The sequence below is a fragment of the Cryptococcus neoformans genome, chromosome 12, assembly GCF_000149385.1.
Source record: "Cryptococcus neoformans var. neoformans B-3501A chromosome 12, whole genome shotgun sequence".
NCBI classification, from domain to species: domain Eukaryota; kingdom Fungi; phylum Basidiomycota; class Tremellomycetes; order Tremellales; family Cryptococcaceae; genus Cryptococcus; species Cryptococcus deneoformans.
The window spans coordinates 634,491-649,490 of record NC_009188.1 but is presented as its reverse complement, the minus strand read 5'-3'; the positions used below and the strand labels follow the sequence as shown (position 1 = coordinate 649,490).

General features: G+C 48.8%; 4 protein-coding genes across 4 annotated transcripts in view; 2 read left to right on the top strand and 2 right to left on the bottom strand.

Annotated features, from left to right (window-relative positions):
• CNBL2090 (hypothetical protein) overlaps positions 1–1,231 on the bottom strand; it is a gene marked incomplete at both ends in the record, with an annotated part of 2,272 nt that extends 1,041 nt beyond the window's left edge. Inside the window, one exon of the mRNA XM_767248.1 lies at positions 1–1,231. This exon is cut by the window's left edge and continues 66 nt beyond it. Coding sequence (XP_772341.1) covers positions 1–1,231 — 1,231 coding nt within the window.
• Positions 1,232–1,781: 550 nt separating this feature from the next.
• CNBL2080 (hypothetical protein) lies at positions 1,782–3,296 on the top strand (the record flags this gene model as incomplete). Its single annotated transcript, XM_767247.1, has 8 exons — positions 1,782–1,803; positions 1,880–2,008; positions 2,105–2,167; positions 2,227–2,328; positions 2,382–2,458; positions 2,512–2,597; positions 2,655–2,785; positions 2,845–3,296. The coding sequence occupies 8 exons, from the start codon at positions 1,782–1,784 to the stop codon at positions 3,294–3,296; spliced, it is 1,062 nt and encodes a 353-aa protein (XP_772340.1).
• Positions 3,297–3,344: 48 nt separating this feature from the next.
• CNBL2070 (hypothetical protein) lies at positions 3,345–6,673 on the bottom strand (the record flags this gene model as incomplete). Its single annotated transcript, XM_767246.1, has 4 exons — positions 3,345–4,263; positions 4,336–4,395; positions 4,446–4,605; positions 4,657–6,673. The coding sequence occupies 4 exons, from the start codon at positions 6,671–6,673 to the stop codon at positions 3,345–3,347; spliced, it is 3,156 nt and encodes a 1,051-aa protein (XP_772339.1).
• A 1,698-nt stretch (positions 6,674–8,371) lies between these two features.
• Positions 8,372–12,985, top strand: CNBL2060 (hypothetical protein; the record flags this gene model as incomplete). The annotated part of the gene is made up of 8 exons (XM_767245.1): positions 8,372–9,067; positions 9,130–9,214; positions 9,260–11,264; positions 11,319–11,477; positions 11,532–12,429; positions 12,483–12,715; positions 12,768–12,905; positions 12,961–12,985. The coding sequence occupies 8 exons, from the start codon at positions 8,372–8,374 to the stop codon at positions 12,983–12,985; spliced, it is 4,239 nt and encodes a 1,412-aa protein (XP_772338.1).
• Positions 12,986–15,000: the final 2,015 nt, after the last annotated feature.

The window sequence follows — 15,000 nt, the reverse complement described above, 5'->3', positions numbered from 1 at the left end:
AAAGAAGCCCTATTGGGTCTGGGTTGACGGGCTCATCGAAACATCTCGCACTCTTTCTTCCCTCGTGTTTGGCTTCATCCCAGTTGTCCTTGATCGTCCACTGTTTCAGTCCAGCTGCCGCAATTCCATATCCCATATATCTCCCCTTTAATCCATTTCCAACGACACTGCCTCCTGTAAGTATTGTTTCTGTATCATCTGACCACACAGTAGCCCCGATTCCGATGCCTACGCGAATAGTACGCGAAACAGCATCGATGATATTGGACTTGACCACAGTGCCAGTATAATCACCGTCAAAAGGCGTTGAATCTACCATCAAGATACCAGCCATCGCAGAAAGAGATTGGGCGAAGATATGGTTGGCGTGAATGAGAGTACCTGGCGAGCAGTAAACGACGATAGCCGCATCAGTATTATCGCGAAAGGTATTGTCGCGAATGAAAGAATCTCGACATGCGATGGAGATACCGTCTGCGAGAGGTCGACCAAGAGGAGACATTTCTGGGTCGTCCCCATCCCTCTCCGGATCGTACTCTTCTCCCACAGGGCCAATTTCGTTCTTCTCTATTCTAGCACCGGTACATTGAAGTTTGTCGCCTTCTCGGATGTGGATAGCCGTGAAACCCCGAGGATTCTTGATCCAAGAATTCTGGATACTCTGACCTTCATTCCCACCGAGTACAACCAGGCCTGTAGCAAGCTCAAAGTCTCGCATACGCCCCAGCTTCTTTCTGTTTCCATCTACCACTAGATTTTTTATGGAGACTCTCGCACATCGTCGACAGTCTCCCTGGATTGCCGTCGCAGTGTTTCTGCTCTCCACGCGGAGGACCGCACGTTCAGAGCCAGTGGGATAGCCATAGGTTGCAATCTCCTGGTCCGCTGCTGTAAAAATGATGGGCCCAGAGAGTCGGTAAAGACGATTAGGACAAAGTAGAACTTTGGTTCCCGGCCCGCCATCGATGAACATCTGGTTGATGGAATCGTAGTCCGCAAAACGTACGCATGGCGGTGCGGCCGTTACAAGCAGCAGATGAGACAGTAACGTGATTAGGATGCAACAGAATGATGATAAGCGCATTCCGACGCGCTTGTAAGGATCGGAAGCTACTCGTGTAGCGTAGGGGGTGGAAGGACAGCCAGTTGCGGTCGAGCAGATGCGCCGCCGTCTACGTTTTTGGGAATAGAAGACAAGCTCAGTAGAGCTCGGTAGAGGGCTGAGAGCCATTTTGTCTTCCGGGGGATATGCGGAGATGGGGTGTTGTAGACAGATGAGATTATAATATCTGCGAGTAATGCGGCGTGGACAGGCGAGTGAACGAAATTACCGGCTAGTGAACGCGTCAGGGACGACGAAGAATACCGATGCCGTTAATCTCGTCCTTGGCAGAAGCATTTTCTAATTCTCAAAGATCTGGCGGACTATTAGCTTTTATTAGCTCCTACTACAAATGAATGCCCTACTATCATCCTGACTGATACTAAATGTTCTAATAATGGAATGATGGCACAATTGCAGAATCGTGACAGAGAAGCAACCTCACCGAATATTTCATACATAGCCGCAGAGGCACGCTATAAGGGCGTATTTTGACGGCGCTATGGACTATTATGTCTTGTGCACAAATCTAGTTAATCGGCGGCCTGTGCCTTTCTGTGCACAAAAATATTGACGCGTCTGAATGGGATTCCCCTAAGCGCGAACAACAAAATTCCTGTGGAAATCGTGTGGAGAAGACAAGGGAGAAGAGACGGTCACTTACACGACCGCCATCGCCATGGCACTCACCCTTGACATCGGTGAGTCTATTAGCCCAGCCTAGCATACAGCATGCCCAGGTCTCTCGTCAATACTTATCGTCCCCCTTTTGTTTAGTTGTATGTTGCCTACGTAAAACCATTTTCTCTCCTTATCTTGCCATCTCCATTCCAGTAGTTCTCCATCTCCATTCAGTCTCAAGCCGTTTAGTACTCATTGTATCCTATTTCTGGGGAGCGGTTATTTGTTTCATTCGTAAGTCCATTCATCTTCTATGACGAAAATCTCATACTACCAATGCAGGACTATTATGTTATGCCGATTGGCGATATGCCAACCAAGCTCCATGGTTTCACGCTCCACCCAAGCTACAATGGGAAGATCAAGTAGTACTCATCACGGGAGGTGAGATACAGTTCGCCCTTCAAACTTCCCGAGAGTAATATAATAACTTGCTATGCTAGGTGGCTCAGGCATCGGTGCTCTATTGGCTCAAACACTTGCGAATCGTAATGTCGCTGTCGCCATACTCACGAAAGACTTACCAAAGCAACCATTCTCCCACAGTGAGTTTATCACCTTGTGTGAACGCTATGGGTAGTGCTGATGGTTAGGATAGGCCATATTCATGTATTTGCGTGTGACGTCTCTGACTATAACGCAGTAATGGGAGTGTCTGCTCGAGTGCGAGAAGCAGTGGGTGCACTCCACTATGGCTCATCACTCTAAGGTACTCAATATTTCCTCAGGTTGGTGATCCTACAATAATAATAAATAATGCCGGTATAGTCAGTGGCAAGCTACTCCTAGATCTGACTGAAGAGGATATAACAAGGTAAAGCCCAAAAAAGAATGACGTTTTGTTCGCACCCGCTGAATTGAGCCTACTAAGCACATTTGGATCCAATACTCTTGCGCACTTTTGGGTCCTCAAAGCGTTTCTCCCGGCCATGCTGCGTCGAGGCAGAGGCCATATCGTGACCATGTCTAGCATATTAGGCATCGTTGGTGCTGCTCAAATGAGTAGGTTATCCTCCAGCATCCGACCTGACGTCTTTACTGATAGTGACCGCCATCTGTAGCTGATTATTGCGCAAGTAAAGCTGCAGTTCTCAGCTTACACCAAACATTGCGATTTGAGTTAGATAGCCGGTACCAGACACCTGGTATCAGGACCACGCTTGTCTTACCAGCGTATACACTTACATCTCTATTCAACCGTGTAAAGCTCCCTACAAATCGGCTTTTCGACTTTCTTTGCCCTCCGGTTCAGCCTCGAGCTGTTGTCGAACACATCATATCTGCTTTAGATGATAACGAGAGCCGAATCATTCGACTACCATTCTATTCCAATTTTGCTAGACTCTGTGGAGATGCCGTCGGGCTGGTACCAGCAGGGGTCAGAGATTTTGTTCAATGGCTTTCAGGTGCTGATTATGCCATGAAAGGCTACGGTCCTACCCCTGATGCGGGGGAGCGGTTGCTGGCGGAAAGGCAGTCTCATACACCGCTCAACAGGAAAAGAACAGAGTAGCTTGCAGAAAGTGTGTGCTCTTCTATGCATGATGTTTTACCTATGGTACTATTGCTCCACACCAGCAATTTCGCTCTCATCGGCACCCAATAACCATCCCACACCCCTCACCAAAGCTCTCCTGGCCCCTTTTCTAACTCTCTCAGCTTCGTCCCTCCCCAGATGTTCAAACAAATCTCGTGCTCCAGCGCTCCCCGAAGATAAAGACCCCCCCACTTTGTAACCGCCATCTGAACCAACTTCACTCCCTGCGGCTGAATTTCTGGATAACGGTCTTGACAACTCTTGCCCTGCGAATGGCGAACTAAATGTCGCTGAAGAGAGTAGAGCGGGCGATGGTAGTTGACGATGAGCAGTCAGACGGCCGCCAATGTCTAAAGCTAGCTTAGCAGCCTTGGCAGCCGTCCGCGATCCCAGGACCCTCTCCTGCACAGCTGCCACGCTCGATACACCTATCGAAGGCTCTGATGGCAGTTCGGGGGAGGCAATTCCCTTCATCCTTCGTCTCCTGGCTGCCTCATCAAGCCTAATGCGCCCCTTTTCAATTTGCCGGAAGGTTTCAATAATCGAAGGTAGCTCCGAAGCAGGGCAAAGTTCCATAGCAGAAGAAACAAACTTGAGTTTGGCTGAGATATCGGAGAATTCTGACTGAGACGATAATGCGTGCGCAAGAGCCCAAGTCTCTGAACGAAGCGCATTGCCAGGCTCGGTAACATGATTTCCTTGTTGCTCCTGTTTTACAGCTGTCTGACTGCTCTGGCTCTTTTTGACCATTTGCACCATATTCTCTACAGCTTTACTTGCCATTGCCCAATCTTCCTTGGCGATTGCTGCGCGGCCCACCATCCCCCACACGAGGCCGCGGTCTGTCTCACTTCGACATCCCAGCTTTTCCGCCAAATCAAGCATCAAATCAGGAAGTCTATAGGCATCGCTTGAACTGTCAGATAAAACTGTTGACAATAGGCTTATGGGATTGACATTGCGCCTGATTTCACTTGGTGACAAGGTGAAAGTGGAGAATGACGATAGGCGTGACGTAGCTTCGATATATTGCCTCTCAGCGACAGTAGCCGGCGTTGAAGGAGCAACAGATAAGCTAAATCAGGGTAAGAAATAATCGATAGTCAAAGACAAGCAGCGACTCACGAGTCATATGCGAGCTTCATGTTTCCAGTGTAGATGTTGCAGCTATCCGCAGACACATAAAAGTCTTTTGAGACCTTCAATACAACCTCTTCGACCGCTGCATCATCAATTGCTCCATCGCCTTGGAGCATTTTGAGCATTTTCTTCGCGATTTCGAAATCTAAAAGACCTCATCAGCTTCAAACTTACCAATCAAATTTTAGCAACTTACCGCCGGAACGTAGGATCCCATCAAAGTATATCCTACCTCTGGTTTGTAGAGTTAATGTCCCCAGGGCGCCCTTCAAAAGCCCCTCGCCGCTCGACAGCCTCTCCATATCGTTCCATAATTTGCGCCAACGATCATCCCCGCTTTTCCCTACTGAAGCTCCGCTTTGTCTCGCTAATCTCTCCGCCAACTCCACTTGCGCTTTTTGATCCCCCGCCATCCCCAGGAGCTCCCCTAGTCGTTTTTCAACACCCCATCTGGCCAGTATTTCTCCACTTTCGAGTTGGACATCAAGAATATCAAGAGCCCGAGAAAGGGAGGCGAAGGGTAAAGGATGGAAAAATAAAAGAATATCGCTCTTGGAAGGTGGCGGTGTGGAAGCAGATGTTGGACGAAGGAAATTTGAGATGGAATCGAGAGTCGTACTTGTGAGCTCCTCGTCCTCGGCGTCTTCTCCAGTCAGTTCCCAGACAGGAAGACACTCAAAGATAGATGACATCGTTGACCAAACGGCACCGCCTCTTTCTTGGCTGCCATACAAGCATGCAAGAGCCAATCGAGCCACATCCAGATCGTTGCGTATCACTCTTTCAGAGAGGGGAAGAGTAGCCTTGGATGCTTCGAACAGTGGTAACGCCAAACGGAGCGGAAGAGAAAGTATTGTGGAGTTGAGAGAATCTGAAACAAGATTGGACGAGGCTATCCCTGCTCTTTCCGCACGGGATTCGAGGACATAGAGATAGGGCATAACCAGGCGTCTAACATCGTCAACGATACTTTCTGGGGTTGAATTGGAAAGATATGCAGCTATAATGTCTGATTCTTTTGCTAACATCCAGTTTCCAAGGGTCCATTTTGCATGTTGGTCTTGAGTAAGGTTCGCGTCATATACTAACCGAGAAAGAAGAGAGAGGTCCTCGCCTAGGGAATCGAGCGAAGGCACACCCAAAGACGCTCCGTGCTGAACCCAAGCGAGTTGTATATCGAGAATGCCCACTTCATCCAGCGATAGAACGTGAGTGGTGTACCATTTTGTGAGATCTGAAGGGGAAACGGCATGCTGACGAGGTTGGAGGAGGATAGTAGGTGGAACAGTGGATATGGACGGAGGTAAATACACATCGTTGATAATCTGTGGAAATGCCTGATGGGTCACAATAGAGGATGCTACTACTGGGCGTATCCACCTTTCATTATCGTCGCTGTCCACTGCGGGCAATAGTTCAACCGCTTCCAAATCACTAGGTGAAACCCATCCAGGGACGGCTTCCAAAAGATCAAACCTATAGGGATACAATTCCCCATGATTGTGTTGACAGAGCAGCCTCAAAGCTTGTAAAGATGAAGTAGACGCGAGAGTTAAGGCCGAAACTAGGACTGGCTGTGAGAGAAAATCGGACATGGTGATCGGAAGAGGATCGGCGGATTCGAATGCGGTAGTGGAAGGTGCGGCCGGGGTAATCACAGCTTGAGAAGTGGAGCCAGATGCGGGAACAGATGAATCCTGCGACCAAGGGTCATCCAAAAGGGTGGACCCCTTCGAATCCTCTTCCTTGGGATCTCCGTATTCTCCCCAGGGATCACCAAGTTCCGTGTCATCTTGAGGAAGTGGCTGTCTTTCGTCTTTGTCGATCATAAGAGCGTCGAGCGCTTCCACTTTGGCCTCAGTAGCAGCTACTTGTTTAGGAGAAATGATCTCCCATGTGTCAAGTCGGCGTCGCATTTCTTCTAGTCCCAAATAGGCCCGCAATGTCTCCTCCCGAGCTCCAACGACTTTCTCAAGTTCTTCTTCTGTCACTTCTTCTGGTGAAGCAAGGACATCCGCAAAGTACACGAGTCCCTTCTCGAGCCCTTGTCCTATGACATCTTTGGCTAAGGAAGCATCGTCGACTTTACCAGAGATGAGCAGCTTGAAGCACAAGCTAATAGCCTCGCTGTCAGAGAGCGTGATGAGCGCCTGGATGAAGGAAGCAGAGGTGAAGGGTATCGGGAGGGTTTCCAGCAGTCCTTCTTCTGTCATCTGGAGAATCGTTGATAAGATTAGGAGGTTATCGGAGTGTATCAGGCAGTAGCAGGATGCTGCCTACTGTGAAGTTGAGACTCAATTCACGAAGCTCCACCAAAGACCTTGCCAAAGACAATCATTTGCATGGCGACAATCCAGCTGTTGTCGCTGCTGGCTGCTTCGGGGTACGCCTAGGTGTGACGTCCTGATGTCATCACAAAAAATAACCTGGATGTAGAACTTAATTTTCCTTCCATATAAGTAAAGTGATCGTTTCACATTTATTACGAAACAGATGCAAAAGGCACGGAATTTCAGTTGATGCCATTTCAAGTCCATCATATACTTGTGTTTATGCTTGCGTTGTAGTGAAGCCACCACTCACTCGATTTTAAGCTGTGTATTTAGTTAGAGGATAGAAAAGTACATCAAGTTCCATCAGACTAATGTGTTTTCTGCTTTTTTGAGTGGTGTGTGAAGTCGAAAGATACGATCGAACGATGATGACTACTAATAATAATAACAACTGCTGTTGTTACACATGATGCAAACTACTATCGGTATGTGATAATGATTCCCCTCATCAGACGGACGCAATGGTTTCGGTAACCACGGCCAGTATAGGGTGATGATGCAAGGAAGTTCATTATTTCTGCTTTTCTACTAAGAACTAAGACTACTATTATTAGCACTCCTCCGGTGTTGTACTACGAGTGAGTACTCCTCTCGCTAAGTTGTTGCGATATAATACTCCAATAACTGTACAACAAGGTCTTGTACAATCGTACAGTACACAGCGGATACCGAAGACCACCGTGATCGGCGTGGGCGGGTATGATCGTCATTCAGCAGAGCAGGAGTGATTGCATCGTTGTCTGTCGCGTCGTCGGTGCGTGGCGCATCGCAGAAGATACACAGGAGTGGACCATAGCTCCGTGGTTCATATTAGGTCACGATAGTATTGATCCAGGGTTGAGTGTCAAGGCCCAAAGATGATCCGTCTATCTTTCTGAATTGTGAATTTTGATTGATACTTTCCGTGTTTATGCTTGCCACAACTCTATGTATGCACTTTCCTATCAGCGACCACACACCCATATTGAATAACCCACCAAACGCGTGTTTCCGTTACTGACGCGTCGGGGTTCAACCGCCCGGAAAGTTACTCAATCAGGGAATTATGGGTGCAGAGTTTCAGGCGACTAGGCGTTTGTTGTTAGTTGTTGCACACGGACCTCTTCCAACATCTAACATCCGCCATCGTGTCTGACCAATCCTCGTCCACCTCATCTCCTTCTCTTTCCCATTCCATTGTCTTTTCCATCTCTTCTCCTCCCTCTCCTCCTCTTTTTACACGCCGCCACCGTCGTTTTTACCAGTGTCTCTAAGTGCGAGAAGCTCTTCAGACACTGTGCATTCAAGTCATTGCTAGTTGAGACTCGTGGAACACATTGTAAGTCGATGTTTGCTGCTTCAACCAAGTGTCCTGCCCTCGTCTTGCATCGTCTCCACAACAGCCCTTCCCCGTATTCGATCCTTACTCCTTCCTTTCATGCCACCTTCGGTAGGCTCTTCTTCACCCCAAACGGTCATCGCTGTCTTGTTCTGTTGCAAGATACCGCACTGTCAAACACCGGAGGGTCCAAGCTGAACAACTGCTTTCCCATTAGCTCTGGTGACTTGGTCCCCCTCCCGCATTAATCTAACGCGTCTATGCATCAGCAAAGAGCACCCGCCGCCCACCATCATTCTTATTCGTACGCGCCTTATCCACACGCTTCAGTTTCTGCCGAAAATACTGTTCCCTCGATGGCGCAGCCTCAAGTGTACTACCAGCAGCCACCGGCTGACTTTTACCCGCACGTGCCGGGTCATAACCCACACACTGGTGCATCCCACGGCACACAGGCGGGGCCATCCCAATCAGCGGAAAACAACGCATTCGCCATGCCGGACGTTCGTCAATCAAAATCCGCCCGACCACGGCCGCCTCCTTCGTCCGTTACAATGCCCATGATCCCCACTTCGCTTCCCGACCCATCTATGCATTCGTACGCTCCGGTACAAGCTCCTGTTCCCCAACAGCAGACGCGTACTGCTAACCGCCGTTCACACAATCCTGCTGCCACTTTGAATTCGCCCTCGGCGCCGCGGCCTGAGGAGCTGACAGATGAATATGTCTTGCACCCTTCAGTGTACGCATTCAAACAAGAGTACCCGCGGCGAGCCATGGTCGGCTTGGGCCCGTATATAGTGCTACAGACATTGGGAGAAGGCGAATTCGGCAAAGTCAAGCTAGGTGTTCATGCGGACTACGGCGTGGAAGTTGCAATCAAGTTAATCAGGCGAGGTGATCTTCAAGAAGAGGCTCATGCAAGCAAAGTCGAAAGAGAAATCAACGTTTTAAAGGTGAGCCCGATATCTCGCAAATCATACCCTTACGGCCGTATGTTGGCTGACTTGTTCTTCAGACATTGAAACACCCAAACATCGTGCGTATGTTCGATGTTCTTGATACGCACAAATATATCGGTATTGTGTTGGAGTTTGCTGGAGGTAGGCTTGTTCTTCGCATCTTTACATTATACTGATATAGTTCAGGCGGGGAGCTTTTTGAGTACATCCTTGCCAACGAGTACCTGAAGGACAAAGAAGGTCAAAGGATTTTTGCTCAACTAATATCCGGCGTGGACTACCTGCACAAGAAAGGTGTCATCCACCGTGACTTGAAGTTGGAAAATTTATTACTCGACAAGAACAGGAATCTTATCATTACGGATTTCGGGTTTGCAAACCAATTTGACTTGTCCAAAGGGGATCTCATGTCTACCAGTTGCGGAAGTCCGTGCTACGCCGCGCCAGAACTTGTCGTGCTGGACACACCTTACCATGGTTCCGCGGTCGACATCTGGTCCTGCGGAGTCATCCTTTACGCCATGCTTGCTGGATATCTTCCTTATGACGACGATCCTGACAACCCCGATGCCGGAAATGTTGTTGAGCTTTATCGCTATATCATGAATACCGAACTGCATTATCCGGATCACGTATCGCCACTGGGCAAGAACCTACTCCAACATATGCTTATCCTTCACCCCGAGCATCGAATCAAGATACCTGTTATTGTCAAACATCCATGGCTCAAATCCTATCATGACATGTTCAATAAGTCTGTCGAGGAATGCGAGGCAGCCTTCCAGGATGCCATGTATAGGAAAAGTAGACAAGCCAGAAAGGAACTGCAAGAGCGTCGCAGAGTTCAGACACAAGCTCGCGAATCCTTACAGACGAAGGAGAGGGCCCATGTGCAGCGAAGCCAGAGCAGTGCTCCAGGCACGATTATCAATGCAGCTGCACTTGATCAAATCCGTCGCCGACCACATAGTGCTATGCCCGGGTCCACCCCACTTCCCGAAATCATTGCTAAGCACTCTGAGTCAGTAGATGACGTAGCGCTCACTATGCGATCGGCTACGCCCCCAACTGCCCTCTCTCAACCGACTGAGATTCGTTCCCCTACTACTGAGTCCCCGCGCCCACGGTCTGAGTCCATGGCTCCTCGCCTTTCGTTTACGACGTCCGTCAGTACCCCTACTGCCATGACTGTTGAGACGCCATCCTCCGTCCCAGTGCAATCCCCCACCGACGCTCTGCCCCCTGCGGCAATGACTGTGATGCAGCCTTCGGTGGAAGCAGCGCCACCAATGCGAGATCACAAGAACCGTAACACCATTCAAGTGGAACATGCCGGGGAAGGGTTGCATGACAGAGCGAAGGAAGCCTTTGATGCCAACCATGGACGTGCAGATGGATCAATGGAAACGACAAGCACTGCTGACACCGGGATGGTCGCATCTTCGCTTCTTGACGTGAAACGGGAAGAATCGACTGATATTGAGATGGAGTCAGGCTCTTCAGACAGCGAACAGCCCAAACCGGCAAACGATGGTATCTCGCAGCAGCCCGGAGAGAAGTCAATGGATATACCTCCTATCGTCCCGATAACGATTCCTCTTGCCCCTCCCGCAGAATCCGGTACCGCAACAGCAGCAAACGATTCTTCACAGGTCCTCGAACCGCAGGAAAAGTTGTCGCCCGCTCTCGTCGAGCATGGGTCTGCTTCCATCGATGAAATGGCATCCCCCTCCACTCCCCGGGTTTCCACATCTGTTGAACAGGAACCTGTCAATATCACTCCTCGCGCAAAAATGCGGGCGCCCCCAGTTGCTACCACTCCAAAGGCCTCTCTGGTTAACGAACGGAAGAGACATGGTTCTATGCCCCCTCCAATGGGCCCCAGCTTTGTTTCAGATTCCCGACCAGAATCTTCGCTCACTGCGACTGGGCTCCCTAAACTTCCGAAAAAGGATCGATACCGGAAAGGCATGTCGCTTGATAAATTCGGACTGGCGAAACTTCTGGGTCATGCTTCGCAGGCTCACACAACGGTGCACGGTGAAGGAAAGATGGCCCCTCCTAGTGCCAGTTCCAGTGCTCTTGCACTGCAACATCAATTACAGCAACATGGAGGCCAGAGCCAGGCGGTATCAGAGAGCGACAGTGTCAAAAAGTCGAGAAGACGAACTTTGCAGTTTGGTTTCCATAGGTGAGTGCAGTTGTGTAATTTCAATATGACAAGTGTCCTCTAACATTAAGACAGTCGCAAGGATAGCAAGGCATCTTCTGCTGCGGTCGCCACTCCTGGAACCCCTCTTATGGACAAGGACACCAATGGTGAGAACAGGTTATCTTCCATTACTGGTGGCACTGCCTCTCTGAGGGATAAGAGAAGGAAAACAGTTCAAATTGGCTTAAGCACGTACGTTCTCATTTCAGTCTTTCACTCCCAGCATGGCTGATTCTTTTCATCTAGTCAATCCGAACAGAAAGATACAACGGTAAACGTTCCTGGTCTCTCTTCTTCTGGTCATTTAGTCAAGAACCCTGCTACCGAACCTCCCCAGGGAATCTCCATTGGTCCTGTCGTTGGGACAGATGCCTCTGCACTGAGCCAAAGCTCTCCCTCGGCGGTCGCATTGGAAGCATTTGCTGCACAGCAGGGTCATTATCCTAGCTACCGGGGATCTTCTAGCAGGGCTTCCAAAGTCATGGACTGGTTCCGCCGCAAAACATTTGTAAAAGAGACATTACCCGAGCCCAAATCGCCGGTCATCAAGTCGGATTCCCAGTCGTCATTTGTACGAATTGGTGAAGTTGCCTCACCTGCGAGCAAAACACAGGAATCTGCTCAAGCGTCAACGGTTTCTCAGGAAAACACTGACAAGGCGGAAGAGAAAATTGACTCAACCGCTGATCAGGAGAATGCCGCAAAGACAACTCCGACCAAATCCCCTGTTTTGCCACAACCCATCGGTGCTACTGCTACGACACCCTCTGTAATGATAACTCCTCCTCGTCCGACTGCTGCTACCACACCTACTATTGGTTCTTCAACACAGCAGTCTCCACCCACTACTATCCGTACACGATCAGCCTCAACATTCACTTTTGACGAGTCCAAAATTCGCGTGCACACTGGTCTGGTTGATCAGTCAGCGCTTTCCACCAAGCCACCGCAAGATGTCTTTGTGGAAGTCATACAGGTCTTGCGCGGTATGGGCGTGGAGATGAAGCGTGAGAGTGATTTCAAATTGAGGTGCACGAGAGCAAAGAAGAAGGCCGCTGGCACCTCGATCGGCTTGGGAAGCGTCGTTAGTACGGGGTCGGGTATGAGCCCTTTCTCGATTATGAACAATGCTTCAGCCAGCAAGGTAAGAGCCTTTTTTATCGTCAGTGAATGACCGCTGACCTCGAATGGCATTAGACCGACTCTCGAGGGTTGCCTAGACCTACTAGTCCCTCTGCTGTGGCTAACCGATCGAGCGCAGGTATCAAGGGTCTTCTCCGTCGGGGAAGTTCTCGATCCTCTGCTCACCCTGCTCGACTTACTCGGACTGGTGATGAGGTTCCCAACCCACCATCTCAATCCACGCCAAATCTAGAGCTGCCTGAGTCGTCGATGGCATCCAAACCTGAACCATTATATGGCAAAGAATTGTGGGTACTTATAATCTGCAGTGGTTGCGAACATAAACTAAGCTTTGAATAGAATGGACGCCGGGGACGAAGTGAAATTTACAGTAGAGTTGTGCAAGATGAAGAATTTACCCGGGCTTTTTATCCTCAAGATCAAAAGAACAAAGGGCAATCTTTGGTCATTCAAGTTCATATACCAGACAGTGATTGAGTAAGTTCTGCCCCATTGACTACAGTGGGGAGCATACCAGCTGACTGAACGGCAGGCGTACAACCACCCTCACACACTGATTCATCAATCATACCACATGATACGTCCAGTAATTCCGGCATGGTTTCTGGTGCAAGTCAAGAAATAGATCCATTCATTTGCATCCTCGATACCCAATTCCCGTTTTCATTGACACCCCCCTGTAGTTTTTAATCCGCATAATCGTTATGTTCTGATTTCGTTGTCTATATTATTGAATTAGCATCTTTTCTTGGCCAATCCTTCCCCACAAGAACCCATACAACAATATACATTTAAGTACAGTCTTCAATTTTCCAGTCCGCATTGTTCTAGTTCCATGATTTGCAGTCACTTTTTAGACGGGTTATTCAATTGAGACCATTATGTAAAAGTCATTGTCTGTCGTCAATGTTTTAAATGATCGTTCTAACAGAAGATCGGAGCCCAAAAAGGGCATATTTGTAGTGAATTGCTGATTTTACGTAGAAAAGGGGAAATGATGATGGTACGGGAGCAACAATCCTGCTAATGATGGTACGGTACCAAGCCAATCCTACATACTACTCATCTCTTCGTTTAATATCGGCTCTTGCCGAGGGACACTTACTGTCTTCACTTGTTAAGCACTGTACGTTCTAATGCAGGTGTTGTTGTCATCTCTATAGCTTGTTCAGATTCCATCTTTGAGTATGTCCTCGCAATTTGGATTGGACTTGGGTCGAGGTTTAAGAGGCAACAAACTATCGTCTTGAGAGGAGTGCACATGTTTGTCGTCGGTGGGTGACTTCAATCTGAGCATGCTCCAAAAAGGCATATTCATTTTTTGTCTAAAATGGGGTCAATAATTGTTGATGACAGAACTTAATTCGTTCAAAGCTTCTGACGACCTCATGAATATTACTCATAACAGCCCTCAAAACGGTTCCGGGATTCAAAACAGCCGAGAGTCCAACGATGTAAGACTTTGACATGACCATCTTACGTTTTCTGTCAAAAAAAGTGTCTAGTGCAGGGAGGTCAAATGAGCACCAACGTGGAGAAGAAGCCCCTAAGGCCGGAAGAGACATCAATCAGTCACTCACTATCTGTGTCTGGTCTGCATGGCTTCGAAAAGATTTGTAGGCAGAAAAGACAAGGAAGGCAATGGCCATCAGAGTTGAGGGGAAGTCGAGCCTCCGCTGACCTTCTGTATGGTCTATGCTATAGGCAAGGGGATTATTTGTAGCAGCACTACAGGACTTACTACGATAATATAAGCTTGCTTGGAACTCTGCCTGCCAACTGCTTTTCAATTCAATTTCGAGCATCTTAGGCACCAACCATATGATGATGGAAGCTGAGATGATAACGTTTGCGGCGATTACAGGTGTTTGTAGAGAACCACGATGGATTCTAAAGGTCGAGAAGTCTGGAAACAAGGTGCATTTAGTCACTACTTGGCCGAAGAAGCTGGGCTACAGGATTGGTATCAGTAATGTTGGAGGCTGCTGGTCAGGTGTGTTGTGGTCAGCGACAGTTATGCGGACGTCTAGATATTCATGCAAAGGACGTTAGTCTGTAGATGGGAGTCAATCTTCACCCCCTCGTTCCTTGTCTCTCAGCTGTAGGAAGCTAGATACCATTGCCTCTCTACTGCACTTCATCTTGGGCCTTGGGAGCATGGAAATCCGGATGAGGAGAGGTTGGTCTTTTAACGACAGCCCACGGACGCGGACCGCGAAGACGGCTGCACGGCGATAAGCATCCACTCTGTCAGTACTGCTCACGTCTATACCTCTAGTCGACGTTGTAGGTGGGCAGAGGAAGAAGAAACACATCAAGAGTCATCAAGGCCTGAAATGCTTCCGATAGATACATCAGTTACTGAGTATGATTCATCAGCATCAGGCACCTCCATATTTCTGGTACCACTTGGGACTGACGAGACGCTGACGTGAGGCTGAAGGGGAAGAGTCCGTGCCACGGGAGGGTGTGCGGAAAAGAAAGAGGCGGTGACCGATGGTCCAGACCAAGCCCATCCGAAAGGTTCGTCGTAGTAGCGGCTGACCGGACTGATGGTACCTAGAGAATGTTT